This window comes from Oncorhynchus mykiss, chromosome 10, assembly GCF_013265735.2.
Source record: "Oncorhynchus mykiss isolate Arlee chromosome 10, USDA_OmykA_1.1, whole genome shotgun sequence".
Taxonomy (NCBI): domain Eukaryota; kingdom Metazoa; phylum Chordata; class Actinopteri; order Salmoniformes; family Salmonidae; genus Oncorhynchus; species Oncorhynchus mykiss.
Genome location: NC_048574.1, coordinates 64,236,927 through 64,257,947, shown reverse-complemented (window position 1 = coordinate 64,257,947; position 21,021 = coordinate 64,236,927). Strand labels below are relative to the sequence as shown.

At 43.9% G+C, this 21,021-nt stretch overlaps 1 protein-coding gene across 1 annotated transcript in view; it reads right to left on the bottom strand.

Annotated features, from left to right (window-relative positions):
- Positions 1–18,748, bottom strand: part of LOC110534481 (deoxycytidylate deaminase) — a 35,331-nt gene extending 16,583 nt beyond the window's left edge. Inside the window, exons 1-4 of the mRNA XM_021619352.2 lie at positions 18,592–18,748; positions 14,275–14,392; positions 7,741–7,876; positions 744–860 (exon numbers count right to left, since the gene is read on the bottom strand). Coding sequence (XP_021475027.2) covers positions 744–860; positions 7,741–7,876; positions 14,275–14,392; positions 18,592–18,632 — 412 coding nt within the window. The 5' untranslated portion in view covers positions 18,633–18,748. The remainder of the gene's footprint in view (positions 1–743; positions 861–7,740; positions 7,877–14,274; positions 14,393–18,591) is intronic.
- Between the last annotated feature and the right edge of the window lie 2,273 nt (positions 18,749–21,021).

The window sequence follows — 21,021 nt, the reverse complement described above, 5'->3', positions numbered from 1 at the left end:
GAAAAAGGCGGAGGCTGTGGAGTATAATCATCTCGCTTTCTATCGTGGGTGGGAGGCAGCAAACGAGGGGTAGGGGTACGGGTTGTACCCCCCCCCCCCCTGAAACCTTGTGCTCCTTTAAGGGTCGTCCTCAATCCCCCGTGTGACGTCGCTCCCTCGCCGAGCATACTGTCGGAATCTCCTTGACACACAGACTATACCACGGCACATGCACAAGGGGCGTCGATGATCAAACGCACCCAACACACTCTGCTGACAATCTGTTGAGATTGCTCTCGGGACAATCACCGCAGTTGAATTAGTATTCAAAAAAATAAAAATAGGACTGCCATTTGGTAAACAAACACCGGTACAGGAGGAAGCTAAATCAAAAAAGACTAGCAGATATCTGGCTGTTGTGTGTCTGGCCATCCATCAAAGCTATCCCGTCAGCGTTAGTCTAACACCTGCATAACTGATACTGTACAGAGTGAATACTGTATGGTACTTTGGCTAAATACAATGTCAGGGAAGCTAAACAGCTATGAAATTGTGGTTGTCAACCGGGATGTATAGAGAGAAAAGATAAAGGATGTGTTTGGTGGAAGGAGGAGAGGTGTCTCGCTGTGAATAGCTGAGTCAAGGACAAGAGGGGGAGGAGTGTGTGTGTCCGAGAGAAGAGGTATAGAAAGATAGAAGTGTGTTCATCTGCGCATGTGGTCATCTGCGCATGTGTGTGCGTTCATCTGCGTGTGGGGTCTCACCTGCTTGGATGATGAGCTTGGCACACTCGTTGCAGGGGAACAGAGCCACGTACATGGAACAGCCCTTCACGTCCGCTGAGTTCTTATTCATGATCGCATTCAGCTCCGCATGGCACACTGGAGGAGAGAGGGGGAGGAAGAGAGGGGGATAGAGAGTAAACCCACCAGGGGTGGCAGTGAATCAAAAACAGACGTATTAATATGCAGATAGAGGTTTCCTAGTTCCAACAGCCACATACAACTAATCAACTGGTCTAGGATCAGTTCCCCCCCCCCCCTGTCCATATAATCTCATTCATTCATTGATCTAAAAAGGCTAAACTGATCCTAGTTCAGAAATTCCACTTTCCACTTTGGAAAGTAATGTGCTGAGTTGAACAGATGCCTCCTCTCTCTCCTCCACCATGGCAGACATAAAATGATTCATTCCTAACGTTAATTAGGGGAAATTAATTGCCCCATCAGCGACGGTGGCCGATTATGGAGCACCACCACCACCCCTCAAACTGTAGTGTGATTACCATATCCCCTCACTAGCCCCATGCCAGCCAGCCAACCTTCGATTTGCTTTGGCACAACAGAGCACGGCACGACATGCACGTTGGTCCACTGCTCTCACAGCAAGCAGGCAGAACTCATACGATCAAGCCCATTCGAGAGAAAGAGCCATGGGATGGTTCACTTTGGAGAATTTGTGCAATCGGTTGTCATGGCAACATGTATTTGTTGGGGAACATAAGATATTATCCTGAGCACTGTTTAATGTTAGTCAATGGTCTCAGTTACTATTAGAGCAGTGGTAGTTACCATTACCACCACTGGTGAATAGCTTTAATGAACACTGATCCGCACTGTGACCCAACAGCCAACAACCCCCCTTTAAAACTGCTCCTGAAACTGACTAATAATGTGGACCTCACAAAAGCCTTCTCTGTCCCAATTAGCTGCAGAGTCAGTTACTTGAAAACAGGTAATTAAATGACCCATTTAAAATCAGCTGAGGTTTACCAGAATGGCCTTCCCAGGTAGAGGGCAATTATACCCAGTAACCATGAGACCTTCTGGACAAGAGGGATGTTAAGAAAGTGTGTTAGTGTGTGTGGTCTTGGCTAACAAGACTGCTGTTCCTTGTAATTGCATATTACAGCCCTTATTACAGCCAATTATCTCCCTTTGAAGATGATTAGACATCTTCTACAAGGTTTCCCCCCCCCTTTACCCAGTTTCACAAAGAAATGGCTATATAATTTTTTTTTTTTTTTAAACGTTACATTGTGCCACGCTATGCTATGACCTGGGCAGCAAATTTCCACAAGGACCTGGATAGTGGCAACCCTAAGAGGGCTTTTAGGATACCCCTGGATGGGGTGAAGAATATATCCTGTGTTTGAAGATAAAATATAATGAGATTCTTCCTTCTAACGAGAAGAGGACACAGAGCAGAGAGCGAGTGCATGAAATAGAGAGTGAGGAAGAGGGGAGAGAGACACCCATTGGCCAGAGAGTGGGTGAGAAATAGATTAGGGGAAATAAGTGATTCTTCACCAAGCTTTGCTAACAGCACGAGAAGACTTGGGCACAACTAAGCACAATATGTTGCCCAATATATTCCATCTGCAAAAACGCAAACATATCTTTATAAAAGAGATTGAGATAGGTAGGGAGAAACTAGACAGGAAAGACTAGGGTGTTTCTCTAAACCCTTCTAAAATTATTCTGAAGTGGACTGGAGGAAGAAATAGGCCTACATCCTTTGAATGTAAAAAAGGGCTGTCTGGATATTCGCCAACTCATTTACTTTCGGCGGTTCGCTCTCCCTCTCTGTCCTCCAAACTAAGCAACCCCCCCTAACCTCTGCATATTAACTGGAGACACCCTTAAAGCGTCAGGTATCTCCACACACACACACACACAAAGCTTCAGGTCTTAACTCAAACTGCTTTCAATTACCGATGAGACAAAGAATTCAAAAATAACTCCTTCAAAAATTAACTGGGCAGTTAGTTTTTACTTTCCATATTTTTCGTGGAACCCTCTCTCCTGAACTCAGGAGATTAATTATCTGGTTCCCGTGGCGTTTAGAAATGGCTGTGATGAAACAGTGACGCGTCTTACGTACAGTCTGTCTGGGAATGTTGGAATGGAATATTCTGGAACACCTGTAGCCAATTGCATGTGGATGTTAGGCTGCCTGTGACCCAATAGAATAGTGTATAGGGTTTCTGTAGGAAGACAGAGGGAGGGGTCTGGAATTGAAAGGATAGACTGGAGTGCACTGAAGGGTTAGGACTGTACATTGTCAACCTATAAAGCCCTGCAGAAGTTTCTATAAGGCTACAATTGTATTATCTGTAGTAGTAGTAGTAGGCCTTGGGCTATTAGGTAAGATAAACTGTACACATGCAAAGTGTGTGTGTGTTTGTGTGTTCTGGCAGATGGTCAGTTAGGTGCCCTCTGACCACTGTAGCCAATTAAAGAAGCTATTGAGAGGTCAGAGGTCAAGATTGGCCACCTGTCAACTGACATGGAGTCTTGTATTTGCATGCACCTTAAAAAAAAAAAAAAAAAGCACCATGTCTGAATACCTATACTAGCGTACTACATACTTAAACTGCATACAATACATGTACTCATCGTCAAAAACTATTTAGCGCACACAGTTTAGTAAAGTATGCAGTCTGCAAAAAAATAAAAAATAAATAATGCCACGACCGCAACACAGTAGCAGACTGGTTGAGTAGGTGGGGTGGGGCCGAGTGCGGGTGGATTTGAAACAATTCAACAAACATGCATCACATTAACCAGCCTGATAATAGCTCACTTCCAATTTGATTAATTTCTCTAAACTCTGAATGGAATAGGTATGGAGTTATAGGCCTACTCAGGCTGGTTATAAGCAGACCATCACATTCAACCTATACCGTAGGTAAATATTTTCCACTTGAACATATTTATTAGTGAAACCAAAGTGCTGTAACATATTCAATTAAATCAAACAGGCTAGTTAGTATAGCTTACATTTGAAAACCGCCACAGAAGCTTCGATATTCGGCATCTTCCCAATTAAGTAGCTTAGTTTTGTTATTTGGCTACTGAAAGAGAACGGGGCCCCATCACTCGCATCTCACCTCTTCCAATGCATTGTGGAAAAGTGTGCATCTAATTTTACTAGATAAAGAGCTGAGATGAGTATAACATCCTGGCATTTAAACCATCAAAATGTTTAAAAAAAATGCACATACTATAAAACATTCTATTTTCGTTTACTGAGATTGTGTCTTTGCGCTGTTTCACACTATTCGGTTTCGAAGAACGCATCCCCTTATCTAACTGATCAGCGGTTGTCAAAGCCAACACGAGTATCTGGATTTAAAGTATACTCGATTTTCAAAATGTCCCATAGTATTAAACTTCATTTTTTTCCTGCATACTCAAAACGGACAAATATTTAGGACACAGCTATGGGTATTCAGACTCTCTCCCAGAGTCAACACACTCACACAAAAAACAAATGTGCTAATATAACCACTGCAGCACAAATAGAATATTGCGGCCCTACAGCCTATGGCCTATACAGCCAGTCACTCTGATTGAGACGCATGTCTTTCCTGATTCCCACAGGCTTGTCGAGTCATGTGACTTCTAAAGCTCCTCTAGATTCTGTCTACGTCTCAAACTGCACGCTATTCCCTATAGGTCCTGGTCAAAAGTAATGCACTAAATAGGGACTAGGGAGTCATTTGGAACAGATTCTGTCTCGGCTGCCAGGGAACACCAGAGAGAGTGCCTGGCCCCTAGCCAGAGATATCACAACCCTGAGGAGACTAGAGATAGGGAGGGGGGAGATGGAGAGGGCATAGGGAGGGAAGGCAGAGAAAAAAGATTGAGGGAGAGAGAAAGAAAGAGGGAGATCAAAAGCAAAAAGAAGAGTGTGCCCGGTGGGAAAGAGGCTGTAGAGCCAACCGACACAGCAGACAAATAGAGGGCTGTTAACTTTGCTACATCGGCTCAAGCAATTACATGGCTATTCCTGTGTGTTAGTAGGGAATGAATGGGTTGGAATAAGGCATTAGGAATGAACCGGGTCGGGAGCAGGACAGGGCTACGGGCTGAGGACCGAGTTTCTATTATTCCTGGATAGTTTTGCTGAGGGAGGGAGTGTGTATGTCACTGCCAAGGGAGCGGTTTAACTTCCTCTCCTCTCATTCTCACAGTCTCTTTATTAACAGTACTTAAAGAACGACTCATCTACAGAACAGAGGCAATAGTTACTGAGGAAGAAAAGGGTTTTCTGAATGAGCTGTTAGAAAAGGTAGAAAGGGTGGACGCAGTATTAGTCTTTAAATATACTGTCCTTCTCTGTATATTACAGTATGATCATACATTCCCTCTAGTTAAACAAAGTGGGACAATGCAACATATTGTGATATTATAAAAGGTAGAAAGTCATTTCTGAGAGACACTATTTGTAAGGGGGAGGGGGGGGGGGGGGGGGGGGGGGGGTCAGGAAGAGTTTAAAAGATCAACCCCCCCCAAAAATTGACAAAATGCTCTTAGTGCTTTGCCTCTTCACACCCTCACCATGGCAACCACTGATAGTCTCCCACGCTGGCATCTGCTGCCCACAGTCTGCCAGCTGTGCCCTCAGCCCTCTCGATCACTCTTCCCCCACCCCCCTTCTAAACTCCATACCTAAACCCATTCAGAATAGTCTAGCTTTTCCCCCCCAGAGTGGCCTACACTGTATATAAACAATTCAATGTGTCAGTGTCCTACTGTATGCGATTGCAGTAAAAAGTAGGACTCTGAAAAGCCCTAGGTAAAGAGACCGGATTTAGGAAATGAAAATCTGGGAATGTAATTATTTATTTTTACGGGAGGGTGTTGGGTATAGCTGCGCAAAAATAATTTTGAAAAAAAAGTGGCATGCCCTGGAACTATATTTAACTATCAATTTTTGCTGTAGTTCTTTCCAATACTTTTATTAATTATAAGACACAGGATTATCCCTCCAGTTCTCTTAATCTTAGCCCATCTAGTAATTCAAAAACCACCCAAGTCTGGTAGCCTATGCTGTTGGAGATACTTTCTAGCCATGGTTATTCATGAGATGGTTACAGTGCATCACCAATCAAACGTTATAAAAAGGTCCAACAAGGAAATTTTTCGTGGACAAGCCACCAAAACCGGGGACTGGCTGTGGAAAACGGGGACGTCTAGTCACCCTAGGTATCTCTAATAGGTTATAATTGCATATGATTAGTAAGTACTTATGTCTTATTTCACTTCAAACTAACTGCCCCCATTGGTCCTATTACCTATCATGAGCTCTCAAGGCTTACAAGTCAAACTTTGAAAATACGCCAGTCATGGCTGGCAGAGTCGGGTCTAATATCATCAATATCAGAAGTTGGGAGAGAAAACACTACTAGCAAGTTCCCTCTAGGTTGTGTGTGTACATTCACTCTGAGTTTTGAGATGACAAGGAGACTAACTGGAAGTTGGTGTCCAGCGCCCTCTTCAGGTGAAACTGTGTCACTTCTAGTTCAGACTTCCAAGGACTGAGACAAGAATCAAGATGTCCTTGTAGAACAGAGGTATAGCTACTGAATCATTTCACTGTAAAAGCTCTTTCTCTCACAAGGACACGCTCTCTCTCAGAAGTAGAAACCGATAGTACAAGCAAGCAGTTGGAGACAGGAGAGCATTCCACCTTCCATCCAGCTATTCTATCATTTTCCCAGAAATGCATTTATTTTCCAGTGTGCCACCTGCTCTCATTTCACCCTCAAACTACCTGGTTTCCATGACAACTGCACAAAAACATCTCTTCTTTCCTTTCCCGTTCGTTGGGGTTAAGAGCTCCTGGCCTCCATCTTCGGTGTTACATTAAAACCCCATCTGTGCTGCCGAGTAGTCCCTCTCTTCTTTGTTGGCCTCAGCTGTGTTGTCTGCGCGGGTGATGCTTGTTTCGACGTTAAACAACAACTGCCTTAGCAACAACAGGGGATTGACTACTGCTTATTGTTAAGGGCTTGTCTGGTTTGAAAGAGGTTGTGCACTGTAATGAGAGGCAGCTATGAGGTGAGGCGAGAGAGAGAAATGAGGATGAGTGTGAAAAAGAGCACCATGTGGTCTTGAGAGGAAAAGGCAGGCCCAGACAGATGGAGCCTAGCGTCTGTGAGTGTGAGAGAGACCGGGCATCGGGGGGTGAGAAAGCAGGAGTCAATCACCGCACACACTTCACATGTTGGACTGGCTAGTACTGTTCAAGTGTCTAGTGCGATTATGGCCTAGCAGCATGTCAGTTGGGGTTCACAGTTCACGAGCTGCTGAAATGTCCGGCATGTTGCCCAGGCCTGGGTTCAACCCTTCAAATGCTTTAGTTAAGATCGATTGACCTTGTTTGGATCATTGGAACCAATGGAATAGACCCCAAAATGCTAACATCGCTCATATGGCACTCCAGAAAGGCTCAATCAAATGCTCCAAGTATTTCAAAGAAAGCTCACGCTGTTTTAACCTAGTTCCGACTTACATCAAGTTATGGAACCAGCATACACTGAGTATACAAAACATTAAGAACACCTGCTCTTTCCATGACAGACAGAGCAGGTGAAAGCTATGATCCCGTATTGAGGTCACTTGCTAAGTCCACTTCAAAAATCTGTGTAGAGGAAGAAAGGGGGACACATTATAGAAGGATTGTTAAGACTTGAGACATGGATTGTATGTGTGTGCCATTCATAGGGTTAAATGGGGAAGACAAAAGAGCCTTTGAACAGGGTACGGTAGTAGGTGCCAGACGCATCTGTTTGTGGGAAGCATTAGAGTCAATATGGGCCAACATCCGTGTGGAATGCTTTCGACACCTTGTAGAGTCTATGCCTCAACTAATTGGGTGGGGGTGCAACCCAATATTAGGAAGTTGTTCCTATCATAAGGATACTTGATAGTGGACTGTGGTACTATAGTGATGTTCCTAGGGAGATCCTACCGTAGGGATATTTGGTATCCAGTCTGTCGTCAGCAGAGCGGGACCAGGGCAGCAGGTCATCATCACAGCCGTTGGGCATGCCGTTGTAGCCGATGCCCACTATCTTATTCTCCTGGTTAACAATACATGCTCCAACCTAGCAGAGAGAGAGATCATTTAAAGTTCAGACAGTGTGCGCATATTATTTCTCAACTGTGTTGCATCTAGACTAGAAGATGTGACTGGGCGTATCATTGGTCACCCTCAAAAACAAATGGCAAAACATTATGTATTTGGGTAAGAAGATATTTTTATACCCTAGCATGTAGGCCTAAGAGTTTAACATTTATGCAAGTATACAGTGGGCTCCAAAATTACTGGCACCCCTGGCTGGCAATGCACAAACAATACTTAAAAAAAAAAATATATATATATATATATATATATATATATATAATTAGAGATACTCAAAATACCAACGTGAGAAATACTGTACTTTATTAATGTTTCAATGGAACCAACCAAAATCATACAATTATTTAATACAAAATGGCCATGGTGGAACATTGATTTTGTTGTCACAGAACCATTTCTGTGTGGATCTTGAGGTACGTTTTGGGTCATTGCCTTGTTGGAAAGTCCACCTACGGCCAAGTCCCAGCCTTCTGGCAGAGGCAACCAGATTGTCAGCCAGAATTGCCTGATACTTGGTGGAATTCATTATGCCATCAAATCTTAACCAGTGCCCCTGGACCTCTGGAATTAAAACAGCCCCAAAACATCACTGACCCACCACCATATTTCACCGTGAGTATGAGGTGCCTCTCCTTGTATGCATCTCTGTTGACGCAAAATATGCCGATGCTGTATCTGATCAAAACATTTTATTTTGGTCTCATCTGACCAGAGCAACCTTCTTCCGGTCATTACTTAAATGACATTTGGCAAACTCCAAGCGTTTGCGTCTGCGTCTTGGGGTCAGAAAGGGCTTTCTTCTGGCAACCCTTCCAAAGAGCCTGTGGATGTGGCGTCTGATGGTGCTTTTTGAAACCTGGTGACCCCCAAGACGCCACCAAGGCCCGCAATTCTTTCACAGTGATTCTGGGGGTTTTGTTGCTTCTCTCGCCATCCTCCTCCCTATCCTGGGGGGGCAAAATGCATTTGCATCCTCTCCCGTGAGGTTTTCAACTGTTCCATATCTTCTGATTTTTGATATTTTTATAACTGCCCTGACAGTGCTCAGTAGTTTGTGGATCTTCTTGTAGCCATTACCAGATTTATGAAGGTCTACGACCATCTGTCTCTCTTGAACTGCCAGTTCTTTTGTTTTCTTCATGGTGTTGGATGACAAAGGGATATTGCATGCGTGTTACCTCATTATACCCTAGTGAAACAAGTGATGTAATGGCTGAATATAGTTCCTTGAGACTTAAATGAATTCAATTACATTTCTGGTTCAATTTTGGTAGATGCAATTTACAATCATCTTTAAGGGTGCCATTAATTGTGAAACCTTGATTTGGAGGACATGGATTTTTAACTAAATCAATAAATTATTTTGGTGGGTTCCATTGAAACATTAATAAAATACAGTATTTCTCACATGTTGGTATTTTGAGTTTCTATAATGATATTGTTTTTGCATTGCGGGTAATTTTGGAGCTCACTGTGTATGTAAGTAGAGGCAGAGCAACTTGGCATGAAGGGTGGAGGTCAATGTTCAGTGGTTTAGAGAGTTGGGAAAGAGAAGAGAGGGCTCTCCAGCTGAGAGCTAGGCCAATTAGAGATGGAGCAAGAGAGATGAGTGGGGGGGGGGACATCAACTTATCAGGAATCACATGAAAGCACAAAACCTCTACTCCACCATAACGAACACAGTGGAACAACCAATCAGGAGGGATTCTAATCTAACTCACAAAAACATTGAAGTTTTCTAACCACTTCTTGGCTAATAATGATCGGTCATCTAACCAATGAGGGTGCGGCGGTGGAACCGTACCGTATGCCCTTCACTGTACTGTTAGTTTTCTCCAGGTGAACTGGCATAGCTCCAACACATCAAACGACCTAGAGAGCCCACCCCCCGCCATGGCTCTCCCCAGGACGCTGTGCTTTGATCAGGGCTAGAAACGCTCCGCCAGGCCCCTTATCACTTTAAAAAGACCCACGCCCCCCCTCCCCCCCCAGCCTCACCCCATCCATCAATACATAAACCCCCCCCCCCCACCCAGCTCCATCACTCATATGTTAGAGTGATAAAAGTGTGTCAGAGAAATGTGTGAAAGACGAAGTCAGCCAGAGAGACCGAGAGGGAGAGACAAAAAGACGAGCGAGAGAGAGCGAAATGATAGAGGGTCCTTCTCGGTGTCATAGGACTGACTAAGACAAAGTCAGACGAAGCTTGAAGATGATACGTAGTGTAGCTGTTCAGATCACAGATCAAATTAAGTTCAGTCTCGACTCGCGTCCCCTTGGATTTGTGCTGTGTGCACACATGCGCCTGTCTAGAGAGCATTGCTGAATTAATGTAGGGGGCTTATTTGAAGGATACATCTGACGAGGGAAGAGGGTAGAGACTAGAGAGCTGAGCTGAGCCTTAAAACAGAGGCTGTAGCGTACACACGACCACATTGACAGAGGGAACTAAAGGGGGGGGGGGGGGGGACTAAGAAACAGTGGCTTCTTGAGAGAGAGCCCACTGAGGGACAAGCTACCATCCTTTCTTGTTGGTGGACTGCGTCAACTAAGGTGGTCAGATATCAATGGGGGAATTGTGGCAAAAGCGGAAGGCAGAAGCTTCGTCCTTCGGCCCCCCCGTGGCGGTCTGTAAACAGAGGCCTCGCGAGGACCCGTCGCGGACACATGAAACGGCGCCAGATATCCCTTTCTTCCGAGAGGGAAAAAGAGGAGAAAATAAAGGATAGACGACTAAAGCTCCAAACCCTCTGTTTCATCCTCACACTGTTTTGATCAGGGAAGGCTTGGCTGGTTTAAAAACTTTTCTGTCATTCTTCTAATCCCCATCGCCTCCACCTCTCTCTCGCTCTCTCCCCCGAGGTGGAGACAAGACAACATCCTGAACTAGTTTAGAAAGGAGAGGTCATTAGAGAAGACTTGTTGAAATTTCCTCCCTTTCTTTCTCGCTCTCATTCCCGCTGCCCCCCCCCCCTCGTTCTTTCTGGGCTGGTTGGTAACTAGTGCCAAAAGAAAGTATTCACACCTCCTGACTTTTTCCATATTTAGTTGTGTTACAGCCAGAATTTAAAATAGATTATATTTAGATTCTCGGTCACTGGCCCACACACACAATAATCCATATTGTCAAAGTAGAATTCCAAATCATTAAAAAATGAAAAGCTGAAATGTCTTGAGTCAATAAGTATTCAACCCCTTTGTTATGGCAAAGTTAAATAAGTTCAGGAGTAAAATGTTGCTTAACAAATCACAGTAAATTGCATGGACTCACTGTGTGCAATAATTGTGTTTAACGTGATTTCTGAATGACTGCCTCATCTCTGTACCCCACACATGCAATTATCTGTAAATTCCCTTAATCGAGCAGAGAATTTCAAACACAGATTCAACCACAAAGACCAGGGAGGTTTTCTAGACACGCATCTCATGTGCACTCACACACACACACAGAACAAAGCCAAGGGGACTTTAAAACAGTTAAGAGTTGAATGGCTGTGATAGGAGAAAACTGAAGATGGATCCACAACATTGTGGCAAAGAGATATACTTTGGGTCCGGAATACAAAGCGGTATGTTTAGGGCAAGTACCACTTCATATTTTCAAGCATGGTGGTGGTGGCATCATGTTATTGGTATGCTTGTCATTGGCAAGGACTATGGAGTTTTTTGGGATGAAAAGAAATTGAATGGGTAAGTGAAAAAAATCTATTTAATTCAGTTTGAATTCAGGCTGTAACATAATAAAATGTGGAACAAGTCAACAGGTGTGAATAGTTTCTAAAGGCACTAACTCCCAGCAGCAGGTGTGGAGTCAGAAGGAGGGAGGGATAGAGGATTACTGGATCCGTAGACCCCCTGCTGTGCCCAACTGGCCTCTCCCCCCTCTGTCCCCCTTCCTTCCCCTGGGGTTGAGCTTATCACAGAGGAGCAGAGCCAGCTCTCATCGAGGGCTGGACGATATGGCCAGCATATCATGGTATTTTTCTAATGTTTGACGGTATATTTTAGTATTTGGTATTTTATTAGGATTCCCATTGTTGCAAAAGCAGCAGCTACTCTTTCTGGGGTCCACACAAAACATGACATAATACAGTCGACAAGAACAGCTCAAGGATAGAACATGTAAAAAATGTATAGGCACACGTGGCCTAAATATCAATACATACAACTATCTACGTCAAATAGGGGAGAGATGAGTGAGGTGTTGCTTTCTGTTTTTTAAAACCAGGTTTGCTCTTATTTTGAGCAATATGAGATGGACCGGAGTTCCACTCAATAATGGCTCTATATAATACTGTACGCTTTCTTGAAATTGGAGACTGTGAAAAGACCCCTGGTGGCATGTCTGGTGGGGTAAGTGTGTATGTGTCAGAGCTGTGCGTAAATTGACTATGCAAACAATTTGGGATTTTCAACAATGTTTTTTTATAAAAATAAGTGATTCAATTCGTAGCCAAGAGAGACTGGCATGCATAGTATTTATATAAGCCTTCTGATTACAATGAAGAGCAAGGCGTGCCACTCCCTTACAGCACTCGACTGGACAATAATTAAGATTAGATAAAACTGGAGCCTGCAGGACATCTCTATCACGTACAAACCTCTCCCCATCTTTACAACCATTACAATCACGGTCAAAACGTATAGATTCAAACTATCTAAGGTAACACCAAGTAATTTAGTCAACTTCTTCAACAGCCACACCATTCATTACCAGATTCAGGTCTAGAACTGAGGGAATTATTTGTACCAGATACCATGCTCTTAGTTTTGGAGATGTTCAGGATCAGTTTAATACTGGCCACCCATTCCAAAACAGACTGCAACTCTTTAAGGGTTTCAGTGACTACATTAGCTGTGGTTCATATGTTGACGTTATTTTATGGTTTTGAATAATATAAATATTTGTATTTATTTATGAGTAGTGCGTGACCCTAGGGTGGAAACACAAGTGATTTCAATGGGTCTCTCCATTCTGATTGTTTTATACTGTTCAATTAAACTTCATAAATGTCTGCCTTTCCTGCACTAATTTGAGATCATATCCACACTCCACATAGCGCTGCACACTATTGACAAATGTTGCAATTGCGTTTAACCAAATGTTGCAATTTGACTTGCGATTTAAACACTTGGGTGAACTGTTGGAATCATAGAAATATTATTATTATTTTAATTCAATAGTTAGAATATAATAGTGGGCATAGAGTGTTTGACATGACAACGAATGAAAATGCCAGGGAGGAGTTATTGTGATAGGGTAGGAACCAAAGTTACTACATTAATTAAAAATGTTCTCTTCGCTACTTCATGTAGCTTACACTCATGCTTTGTCTAATACTCTTTGGTTTAGAAGCATGTTGCACAAACATGCTGATTTAGGCCTAAACTGTCACTGGTATCAGGCTTGTATAGCTAGCTAGTTTTGCTCTGACTCAGTACATTTATTAGCTAGCTATAACTAGCAATTAGCATTAGCGGTTAACACGATTTAGTGACAACTTGCTAAGAAGAGACTAGCTGTTTGCAGATTTCTATTACTGAACGAAAGTGTCGTGGTCGAGCAACAACAAAAGCGCTCCTTGAGTGACAGGGGGCGGAGCTAGGGCGAGAGAGACTTTTATATTTACTCACACACTAAAGTGCACATACACACTTCCATACATCTGGATCGAATCATTTATTGATTTAAATTCCAATAAACCCTGCATAGTCCAGACTTCCCTCAAGACATCTCTTTTTGACCAAATATTTTTAGGATTGAAAACCTGTAGCCATTCCCCCCCCCCTCCATTTCACTGATATCCCTCACTCAATCCATCCACTTCTGTGGGTCAGAAATCTATTTCAAAACAAGCTCTAGGTTGATCATCAAACTAGACAGCGCAGTGCAGACAGGGGGTATAGGTGTCGAAACAAATCAAAACAGACATCCAACTTGGCGCTTACAGGCCTACACCAGAAAACCAATCCCTGACTAAGGCAGACAAGGGCTAAGGCCTCCAACTGCTTGAAGCACCCCCCAAACCAGGTGCTCGCCCCACAGCCGGGAACTCTGGGAACTCAATCAAATACCCGCCGCCGCCTTGACCGGCAGTGTCAAAGAGAGGCGTCCGTGCCAGGGCCTGATCAGAAAAGCAGGGAGGCCTTATTGAGGGCGAAGGGCCTGACATCTGGATTAATATTTAACAACAGGTGGGGCTGTGGACGCCTTACACAGCCGTGGTAGAGAGAGAAATGGAGAGAAAGGTGGTTGGAGGGCCAGGATCAATGAAGAGGGGGGTAGGGGGTGGTGATGTTACCTAGGATCTTGAATGCTTCTTTGAGTTGTGTGTGTGTTATATATATACACACGTTTACCTGTGAGCTGGGATCCTTGCTTCTCTGAGCTGAAAGGAAAGCTACAGCCATGAAATATTCAGGCCACTCCAGGTAGTCCTCACGCTTTTTCGTCTGAGCAGGATCAGAGGCCGGGGTCCTGATGGAGGGGAAAAGAGGAGAGGGAGAAAGGACAGAGAGAAAAGAAAGTGGAGAAAGGTCAGAACGGGAGGATAGAAGGAGAGAGACAAACATGAAGACAAAAGAAAATGGAGGTCAGAAAAATGGGCAAAAGAATAGTGAGAAAGAGAAGAGGAGAAGGGGGAAAGAGAAAAGGAGGGTAGCGTTAAAGGTTGAGAAGGGAAGGAGAACGGGGGAGTCAGAGGGATAAGACAGAATAGAAGGAAAGTGACAAGGTAGTGAGGGATGGCGTAAAAACAAAAATAGAACCTTCAAAAGGCTCGTTTGTCAAAAAGGAGCAGTCAGTGGCATTGGTCGCGTGTTTCACTTGAGGTCAGCATGATGTAGTCTCGGTCTCCGTCCTCTTGCTTTACAAAGGAAAACACGTGCTGGCGTGAACGCAAACACAAGTTCAGTCGGACACTTCACACACACATCCTCACAAGGCCACCAGTGCGACGATTCAAAGGGCTTCAAACCTGGGTCTTAACCCCACTGAGAACAGACGCCCACTCCCTATAATTACAACACCCCTGTCTAGAGACCTCACTATCTCAGCGTACATTCTTTGTGTTTTGAAAACCATTATATCCTCTCTTTACTGCTGTGCTCCAGGCCACTCACCCACCATTACAGATCCAGACACAGGAACCGGGAGCTATTATGGGTACAGTCGCAGAAAGTCCCACTGGGTCAGGCTGGAGCACCTTGGAAACTGAAGCAGCAGTACCCAGCAATTAAATCCTACCCATCTGGCTGTCACACCAACCTAGGGCGGATCGTGCCATAGATCTAGGCCTAGATGCCACGTCTGCCTGTCTACAAAGCACTCTCTAAAGTGGATCCAAAGACACAGTGATGGCAGAAGAGGAAGGGATACTTTGAACTCCTCCACAGTTTGGAGTGTGATCTCTCGGCCGTGCGTTTTGACCTGGCAATTAAACCCTACCCACCTGGCTGTCACATGACAAAGAAATTAAAGAGTGGCCCTATTGCCCTAGGTTGGCAACCGAGACCCATTGTTGTCCGGCAATGCACGACATCTGCCTGTCTACAAAGACAAGATTGGTGACGTCTTTCGCCTATACCCCCGCAGACACGACTGGACTAGAAAGAAATGAAGGGATCAAAGAGAGAGGGAGAAAGAGGGATGCGTTTGGAGTCCGACACTTTGAACTCCTCCACAGCTCGGACTGTGAGATCTCTCGTCCCTACGTTTCAAAATTGGCTAATGGTTGACAGCATGCGGAGCAAGACTGCCAAACGGGGAAAAACTTTAAAGTGAAGTGACATTTCCAGGCGTTCGGACGCATTAAGTGGCGCACATCATAGGGCAGAGGGGCCGTCGTTGCGCAAAAGACAAAGAAACTGCTCGTTTGTTTTTCATTGTGGCTTGATCAAATGTGGCATATTGCATTTAATTAGGCCTAAAGAATCTAGTTAGAGAGGCTGTTGTAAAATCATTTACAGTTGATGTAGAGATTTGATTTGTTCAAACTGTTTAATAACACAAGATGAGAGGAATAAAACATTAATTGAAACACATTCGGTTGAGTAGGCCTCCACCTTCCAATACAGACCTTCAATTTGATCCAGCTTTTTAGGGAGTGTCTGACTCTTCCTTGATACATCTAATTAAGCATTGGTCTCCGGGGAAGCTTCGGTAGCTTAAACGTCTTCTGTTATCAATTTTTGCAGAAGGGCCTTCCTTCTCATTATTCATTAAAGCATCACTGAACCGGCCACAAATCATAATATCTCCCCACCGGAGACCTGACACCTGGTGGTGTTCACACGGTCATTCAGAAGCCTGGAATCTTCCTGCTGTCATATGTTCAAATGCTGACATAGAATTACAATGACTAGAACAGTCAGACATTCCATTCCCCAATTGCATGCCGCTCAAGTTCAATTCATTGTAATTATATGGTTCTCCTATACTGCTCCAATGCCAGCTGCTGCTGTGGTCTCAGTGTCACCCAGGACATTAGTCCTTTAATGAGACGCAGATGAGTGTGTTCGCTCCCCTGGGCTCTACAGGCTTTCCCAGGCACCAGATTGTCATAGAGGTCCTACACTCTGCAGAACGGTGGTCGGCCTTCCAAAACAGGATTTTCAACCGTACAGCTGCTGGGAGAAGAGAACATGACATGGGGTAATTCTTCCTGGGCATTCTCCCTTCTGGGGTTTATTATTCCCGCAAATGCCTATTCCTTATTGGCTTAATGAGCTGGAGGATTAGGCTATCATCACGCTTCCAAGCAGCACGTCAAAATAGGACTTTTCCTGGCTATACTCGGCCCTATATCGTAGGCTCTATCTGGGAACAGAATTTTGAAAATTAAGGCATTAGGCTACCTAGTTTAGTGGAAGTGCACAAAGCCGGTCAGAAAGGGACGCTCGACATAGTGAGTGGTATTAGGGAAGGCAGGAAGGCCCTTCAGAATGCCAAGTTTGTCAACATGCATGTTGCGTGGGGATGGAAATGTCAGAGGGACACGACCTAACTCAATAAAAGCACCCTATGGTTGCTACCATAGAATTAGGAATTTAATAGGACATTTATGGTTGCAACCAGTTCAGAGTTGATATGGAATAGACAGGCCTATATGCCTAGCCTTCAGCACCAGCATTCTTCACAGCAATGATGAGAATGCAAACTCAGAGCTTGGTCAGAAGAACATGACCAAACTGTCAACTCAATGGCAAGCAACAGTTACTCTGAAGGCAGCCTAAAGAGTTCAGGCTGAGGGTTGACATGGAAAAGGTATAGGCCTTCAGCCAAAGCATTCTTCACATCAATGAAGGTGATACAAGTGTAAGCAGAGCAGAGAGCCGAATACATTTGAAGGCTGAACTAGTAAAAAGAGAACAGCTGTGTGCCGTACACTAAAAAATATTTATGATGAGGGCTAAACATGATGCAACCAGTCTCAAAATGTCATCCAGATTTCAAACAACCACATCCGGAACTCAAGCCTTCATAACAGCGTGAAATCACGGTGGAAAGAGACTGTTATCGAGCTAGGCCCTGGGAGGCACCGGCTCATTTTGGGGGATCAAAACAGCCAAAGTGGGCCCTCAGCCAGCTTAAAGTGGTGGTGAAGAGGGCCAGGGGCCACTGGTGTTGGCCCAGGTCCTCTTCACCATTCTGGGCTCCTGGCACTCTGCTGGGTGTCAGGAATCCCTCCAGGTGTGTGTGAGACGAGGGCATGTTACGGGTGGAGCTAGAGTGCTCCTCGTGTTTGACATTTGACACAGAGTCAGAGTGTGTGTGGGATGTGTGTTTGTGTCCTCATTGCCCTCCTGCGCATTAGCTTATTCCCTGTGCCAACACTGCTGCCATTCCATGGGCACACACTCAAGGGTGGGGGGAGACACGTCCTCCCTTTTTGAGGGCCACGGATTCATATTGCACTCGTTTCAGCTGAAGACAAACTGTGTGTGTGTCACAGCTTATGCAGTATCCCTATTCTACATCTTACACATCCCGCCCCCATGTCTTTCACCAGGATGGCATAGGGAACTAAGGGGAGTAGATAGAATATTACCTGAGCTAAATACAAAACAGACACAGGAGGGGAGGGGGGCTAAGTGATAATCATGTCTGAAGAGGATAGGATGATATTTTATCCTGAGAATGGCTACAGTGGTTTCTAAGGTGTGAAGTCCTTTTCTGACTTTGCGTCGAGACACACACACGGAATGTGATGACTGTTGAAGTTGCCAACCCTCCCCAGTCTGTGTGTGTGTGCGCGCACACACACACACACACACACACACACACACACACACACACACACACACACACACACACACACACACACACACACACACACACGTTCCCAATGCAGTTAGTAGTTTTTTGGCAGGTATACATTAAGTGCCAACTTTAATGTGACCTTATTTCAATACACTGTACAGTAACTTAGCTAGCTATCTATCTATCTTACATGTCTAATGACTTTCTGAAAATGCTGCTAACAACAAACGCGAGCTATGTTTATATATTGACGTTGTAGCGTTGTGTGTTATCAAAGAACTGAAAGAGTTGGCTAGCTAGATACTACTACTTAGCCTAGCTAGCTAGTCCTACCGTGAAACGCACGCAACCAAACAACTGACAATTCGCTGCTAACTTCAAAATGAAAAGTAAAAACAAAAAAAACAAAAAGTTACCCATTCAGTTGAGATGTCTCGTTCTTCATTTCATGGCTCATCTTTGCTTCTGTGCTGGCAAGCTGCAGGTGATGTGTCGCCTAGCTGATACTGGCATACCGCGTCACAGATAGGACGTAGGACAAGACACAAGGCATGAAAATTTCCCGCGCTTGAAAATGTCACGTGGTCCAACCACCAGCCTATATTAGGGAATGTGTAAATCCACGTAGTCTTGTTGAACGAACATCTGTAGAGCCCGTCAAACTACAGTTAGCCTTCCAAGGTGGACTTCTGTGAACAATATGTAAAACCTGCGGAATGTGTGTGCTCTCTGCCACTGTAAACTGAAGTTGAAGCTGCATAGGACCAAAAACAGTAAAGTGAGTGACAGAATATATCCTCCTCCCCGCCACTACGTGGCAGTCATGTGTTTTACTAAAACCACAGATTAAAATAAAGGAGATTGTACCATAATTCTGTTACCGAATTTTACATCTGCATCAGGGAAGAACAGTTACAGTAGCACCTCTGACTCTCTGTGACGACACACACAGCCACACACCTCTGACTCTCTGTGATGACACACACAACCACACACCTCTGACTCTCTGTGACCACACACGCAGTCACACAGCTAAGCTCCTTGTTCTATGTGGCTAAGTTTTCCAAAAACTATGTTAAATATCTGCCTTGAATTAAGATTCAATGATGTCTGCAGAAAGAATGGGGTGTCAGCTATGACATGACACCTTGAGTTTGAAAAAATATATTTTGGTTATTGATTCATCTTTTGGTCATCTGATTCATCTTACCTGGTAAAATACCGGGTAAAGTAAGTGAAGTGGATTTCACTTGGTAACTGAATTACGGTAACAAAATTACATCATGGGTCCCAGATCTGTACTACACAGAAATTCCTAATTATAGAATTCTCTGCATTTTATTTTACCCTTATTTTACCAGGTAAGTTGACTGAAAACACGTTCTCATTTACAGCAACGACCTGGGGAATAGTTACAGGGGAGAGGAGGGGGGATGAATCAGCAAATTGTAAACTGGGGATGATTAGGTGGCCATGATGGTACAGTATGAAGACCATATTGGGAATTTAGAGTAGTGATGTATCCTGAATAGGTACACAAAGGGAGAAATATGCAATATCTTCCTTTGCATATATGGGTATTATTCTACAAACATGCTATTGTTCTATTGAGTTCTGCCCCCAAACAAGACCACATTTGTTTTATTTTATTGAACCTTTATTTAACCAGGTAGGCTAGTTGAGAACAATTTCTTAATTTGCAACTTCGAAATGGCCAAGATAAAGCAAAGCAATGTGACACAGACAATAACACAGAGTTACACATGGAGTAAACAATAAACAAGCCAATAACACAATCAAGTAGAAAAAAGAAAGTCTATATACAGTGTGTGCAAAAGGCATGAGGAGGTAGGCAATAAATAGGGCATAGGAGCGAATAGTTACAATTTAGCAGATTAACACTGGAGTGATAAATGAGCAGATGATGATGTGCAAGTAGAGATACTGGTGTGCAAAAGAGCAGAAAAGTAAATCAAATAAAAACAGTATGGGGATGAGGTAGATAGATTGGGTGGTCTATTTACAGATGGACTGGACTATGTACAGCTGTAGCGATCTGTTAGCTGCTCAGATAGTTGATGTTTAAAGCTACTGTGCTGTGCTGTGATGTCCAAACTTGTGAAACATAGACGTCTATGATTGGTTCAGATTTGATCTGGTCCGGACCAACCAAATCTGTGTGCCGTCATGGTAAAAAATTATTTGTTCTTAACTGACTTGCCTAGTTAAATAAAGGTGAAATAAAAAAATAAAAACAATATAGTAGAATTCAGTACAGGACAGTAGAGTAGAGCAGTGGTTCCCAACCTTTTCGGTTACTGTACCACCAACTATTTTGCTCTGCCTGGAGTACCCCTTATTTACCCCCTCATGTGCATTTTACCAGTAGGCCTATGGTCTCATGAGTCTTCTCAAGTACCCCCTGTGGATAGGCCAAGTCCCCTTAGGGGTCCTAGTACCCCTGGTTGGGAACCACTGAAGTAGAGTATAGTAAAGTAGAGTACAGTACAATACATTATGCTGTACTCTATTGTACTGTAATGAACTCTACTTTACTGTAGGCCTACTGCACTGAACTACACTCTACTTTTCTTTACTTTACTGTATTGCACTCTACTGTACTCCACTCTGCTTCCCTGTACTGTATTGTGCTTTCCAAACTTATGAAACATAGAAGTACATGATTGGTTCAGATTTGGTCTATACCAATCTACGTCTGTGGACGTTGAAATCAAGGCGGGTCCGGACCAAAACAATTATGTCGAAATGAAATTAAGGTCAAGGCCATTTCACCTACTTTTCAACATCCATAGATGTCCATGTCGGTCGGTGCTCAGTGGGTGCAG